At 40.5% G+C, this 4,565-nt stretch overlaps 1 protein-coding gene across 1 annotated transcript; it reads right to left on the bottom strand.

Moving 5' to 3' along the window:
- Positions 1-2,029: 2,029 nt before the first annotated feature.
- Positions 2,030-4,098, bottom strand: LOC126604867 (patatin-like protein 2). Its single transcript, XM_050272181.1, has 6 exons — positions 3,901-4,098; positions 3,646-3,827; positions 3,209-3,401; positions 2,943-3,104; positions 2,512-2,799; positions 2,030-2,378 (listed from the first exon to the last, which is right to left on the bottom strand). The coding sequence occupies exons 1-6, from the start codon at positions 4,012-4,014 to the stop codon at positions 2,148-2,150; spliced, it is 1,170 nt and encodes a 389-aa protein (XP_050128138.1). The 5' UTR covers positions 4,015-4,098; the 3' UTR covers positions 2,030-2,147.
- Positions 4,099-4,565: the final 467 nt, after the last annotated feature.

The following is a 4,565-nucleotide window of genomic DNA, read 5'->3' as shown; positions in this document are numbered from 1 at the left end:
CTTCCAGCCAGGAACTGACTGCCTGGAACCCCTTACCTGATTACTTACCTGGCATTGCTCTCGAGTACTCATCTTGAACATCTTATGTTTCCAGGGAAGATTCCGCATCTGCTTGAGGAACAGATAGGGCAAGTGCGAAGGATACAAGGAAGCATGTGGAGACAAGCGTAACAGCACACGTGCCGATACATCCATTACTCTGTCAAAAGCAAAAGTATCCCATATCAGCAGGGTGGAACGTACTCTAGATTTGATGGACTTGTTTTGACCCTCAAATTCTTCAGTCGGCCTTATACTCTGGAGGAAACCAGAAAACCCTCCAGCTCAGTTCAAGAATAAGCCTGTGGAAAGTTACTTCTTCAAAAGCAAAAGTATCTCATATCATCTCTTCTCATTTTTCTTCTCTTTATCCTTCATGCTGCTGCAAGATGGGGAGAAGGTGAACAATCAGTCGGAGCTCTGATTGCTTACCTTGTCTGTCAACTCTTTCAGCAGACCCCCTAGCTCGGCGACTTGGGGGACTCCTACTACATGGTTTGTATCGCGCTTGACCAAGCCTGAAACTACAAGTAAGCTTCAAGTGAAATTGATACATTACCTTGTGCATCTCCACCAGTTAAAGATACCACCCCTGGATGGAGGAAGAGTACTTCCAGAGAAGATGCCACATCTACCTATGAGACAGATAAGGCAAGTCAAGACGACACCACACTCCGATACTTAGAAGTTTCGTGATTACGAGATCATTCTCCCACAATATTTCCTAATGTCATTTGTACTAAATCATTCACTTGTACTCACTAAAGGAGAGCTTGAACCTATGTACTTGTGTAAACCCTTCACAATTAATGAGAACTCTTCTATTCCGTGGACGTAGCCAATCTGGGTGAACCACGTACATCTTGTGTTTGCTTTCCTATCTCTATCCATTTATATACTTATCCACACTAATGACCGGAGCAATCTAGCGAAGATCACAAAAAGCGACCGTTTTCGCTACCTAGGATCTATCTTGCAAGAGAACGGAGAATTAGATGGAGATCTCAACCATAGAATACGAGCTGGATGGATAAAGTGTAAGAATGCATCCGGCGTGTTGTGTGACCGTCGTAGGCCACTGAAGCTCAAGGGAAAATTTTATAGGACGGCAATAAGGCCAGCGATGTTGTATGGCACAGAATGTTGGGCGGTGAAGCATCAACACGTACACAAAATGGGTGTAGCGGAGATGAGGATGCTTCGTGGGATGTGTGGGCACACGAGAAAGGATAAGATTGGGAATGAGGATATCCGAGGTAAAGTAGGAGTAGCCGAAATTGTAGGAAAGATGAGAGAAAATCGGCTCCGGTGATTTGGACATGTGCAAAGAAGGCCGACTGACGCTCCGGTTCGAAGATGTGACTACGGGATAGAGGTTCAGGGCCGAAGGGGTAGAGGAAGACCTAGGAAAACTTTGGAAGAGACTCTAAGAAAAGACTTAGAGTACTTGGATCTAACGGAGGACATGACACAAAACCGAGCGCAATGGCGTTCTAGGATTCATATAGCCGACCCCACTTAGTGGGAAAAGGCTTTGTTGTTGTTGTTGTTGTATCTTTTTTTACTGGTATTACTGATTTGGACATTTTAACATTTCCTTTAGAGATGCTCTTAACTTTTTATGTGGATTGGTCATTTTTCTTGTAGTGCAAGAAGATTTGTTAGCCATTTCATATATAAGAAAATATTCAGAAACGTATTTGTCCACAGCCCATACATGTAGTGCCTGGTTGGCACTATGATGATATATAGGAGAAGGTGAGGTTCTGGTCCTCACCCGGAGTATATTGAATGGGTTGGAAACAACTAGCAAATCATGCTTGCAACCATAAGATTAAAATGTCTCATGGGTTGGATGATTAAAATACTTATAAATTCACCATGGAATTGATAAATATACATGCCCTTTCTTTTTTGCATGGGTTGGATGCTCCAAGCAAAGACAAGTTAGACAGATCATCCCATTCATAACCATCAACAGATGTGATCCCAAAACTCTAATCTTATTCAATATTCTTTATTTTTTAATCAAGATTCACAATGGAATTGATTAACGTAATCACATACTAATTAAACAAAAAATTTAATTAAGATTTTCTATTGCACTTTCAGTTAATTGTTTTGTCTACAAGCTTCTTTCCCTCCGAGAGCCTTTTGGCAAAATCAATCAGTGCTTCTTCATAGGTACCTTCTTCCTTGGATACCTCATACTTTCCGGTATCCAAATTCACCCGTGAAACCGGCTTCTTCAACAACGCATTCCCGATCTCAACAAGCCTTTTCAAATTTTTCTCCGTTGCAATGTCCAATGATGCCTCCTCGCCGATCAACGTGTCATCCTATTATTTTTCCACATTAGGAAACAATTAGCATGATCATGCTTGCAACCATAAAATTAAAATGCTGCATTTATACAATATTTACTGACCACATGTACATGTTTGACGAAGGTAGACCACTTATAAAATGTACCTGAATACGGAGGTAGTTGTCCTTGGCGTGGACGGATTGGAAGAGGGTGGAGACATGAAGGTCAACCATATCGGAACTTGCATCGCCGAAAATGTCTACCAAAGGTGTGCTCCCATTGTCAAAGAACCAATTGATCAAACCCCAGTTGGAGGCCGTGGCTGCATTATACTTCTCTTCATGCTTGGCTGCGCCTGTGCCCAATGATAGCACTAGCAACCTTGTCGCATCCATGGGCTCTGAGTTATGCTTCAACATCTCTTTGTTTATGTGGCTTATGGCCGTCATCGTCTGCTCATGATCGTAGATTCAATTAATTTCCTTTGTGCATTAATTAGTTTCTAATTTTTGTTTGAGAGTCTAACATGTTATTTTCCTAACTTATGATTAAAATGCGTGTCTATTGAGAGTATATTGTCAAATTGAGTACTTACAGGATTGTTTGCAGCTACCCCACCATCGACGAGATCAAAAGTTCGGGTTCTTCCCTCGTCATCTTTGACCTCGAAGTAATGAGCGGGGAGATAAGTGGGAGCAGCAGAGGTACTAACGCAGATATCCGAAAGCCTAGCATTTTTCAGTGGAATTTCTTTTGCCTGTGCCATAGATTTAAAACTATATAAGAATACGTACAAAGTAGCTACAACAATCCCAAAAAATTGAGTAAAAATTAGAGCTTGTATATTGTTGTTTGTCTTACATCGATGGTTGAGAAGATCACAGGCTGAAGGTGCTTAATATCAAAAGTTGGAATAAGCACAGTGGTTAGGGTTTGTTTAAGAGTGAGATCGCCAAGCAGCTCGTTCGTCAATGTTCGCAGGTACTTTCCATCATATTTTGGTCCCATGACAGCACCAACCATACTTGTTAGTGATGTCAAGAAGTTATTACGACTGCAAAATTTCAAACAAATTAACATTCGGACTAGTTAACTTATATATATATATATATATATATGGATTTGAGTGAGCTGATTGATCTGTTCGGATACGAGGTACCAACTTACAGTACTTAGTGCATTGTGGGTATTTGATCATGTTTTATGACATTACCAAACTTGTACATAGTAATACTGCAAGTTGATATCCTGATACGAAACAACTTTTTCTTAAGTTGTTATAAATGAAAATGACTGACCTATTCTGAGGGAAAATCTTAGGGGTGTGATCCAAATAGAAGTTGTTGATATCCTTTGCTTCGAACATGGGCCTGTTGTCTTTGTTGGGAGCTGCAAGCATGGTGGTGACAAGACCACCGGTGCTTGTTCCGGCAATTATGTCGAAGTAATCTGCGACTCTTGCATCAGGCCCATCCAATTCCTATACCACATGCACAAATTAATTAAGCACGTAATTAAAAACTAAAATTTGAAAACTGAAATGGTTAAAGTACCTGAAGCTTGGATTCAAGAAAGGCGAGGAGGGTGCTGGGAATTATGCCTCTAATGCCACCTCCATCAATGCTTAGTACTGTCACCGTCCTTCTCTTTGTCAAACCAGTCGACATCGTTATAACTCGAATTAAAGAGACCTTGTCGAAATTGAATTTTTTTCGAAAAAAATCAGCAAGTCACTTGATATGAGCCTGTTGTGATTGTGAAGGAAGCTTGCTGTGAAGCATACGGAGATTAAGTATGCTATTTATAGCAAGAACCCACACATTATTCTTAATGGTAGCAGCCATGGCGGCCCATATTACTGACTGTGTCTGTGTAGGTACTCTTAGGCGGCTACGCTCACACCTCCAATAGTTGAACGGGTTTGGTCAAAGTGTTCTATTACCGTACTTATAAGTATTCATTAATTTGCATGGGGATTCAGATCTTAATACTTATTTACTTGATGCATTTGTCGTCTACCTCATAAAGTTCCAAGGTCCCGTCTTCATTTGTCATGTTGGAGTTATATCATCATCCAAAACACCACGGTCTCACTGAAATGATAAACGTACACTATTTTTTTATACAATTTTTTTTAAAGGTAAATTACATAGTAGCTCTTTATGTTTAAGGTCTATTACAATCTTATACAACTACATAGTAGCCCCTCAGGTTTGAG

This window comes from Malus sylvestris, chromosome 15 (genome assembly GCF_916048215.2).
Source record: "Malus sylvestris chromosome 15, drMalSylv7.2, whole genome shotgun sequence".
Taxonomy (NCBI): domain Eukaryota; kingdom Viridiplantae; phylum Streptophyta; class Magnoliopsida; order Rosales; family Rosaceae; genus Malus; species Malus sylvestris.
Note: the sequence above shows the minus strand (reverse complement) of the source record. Positions and strands in the feature narration are given on the sequence as shown.

Bases quoted from the DNA above. Each gene is read 5' to 3' on its own strand.
- LOC126604867 (XM_050272181.1), bottom strand. From the start codon at position 4,014: ATGTCGACTGGTTTGACAAAGAGAAGGACGGTGACAGTACTAAGCATT. The intron at 3,828-3,900 runs GTACTTTAACCA...CATGTGGTATAG, and splicing joins TTCTTGAATCCAAGCTTCAG to GAATTGGATGGGCCTGATGC. The intron at 3,402-3,645 runs GTCAGTCATTTT...GAAATTTTGCAG, and splicing joins AAGATTTTCCCTCAGAATAG to TCGTAATAACTTCTTGACAT.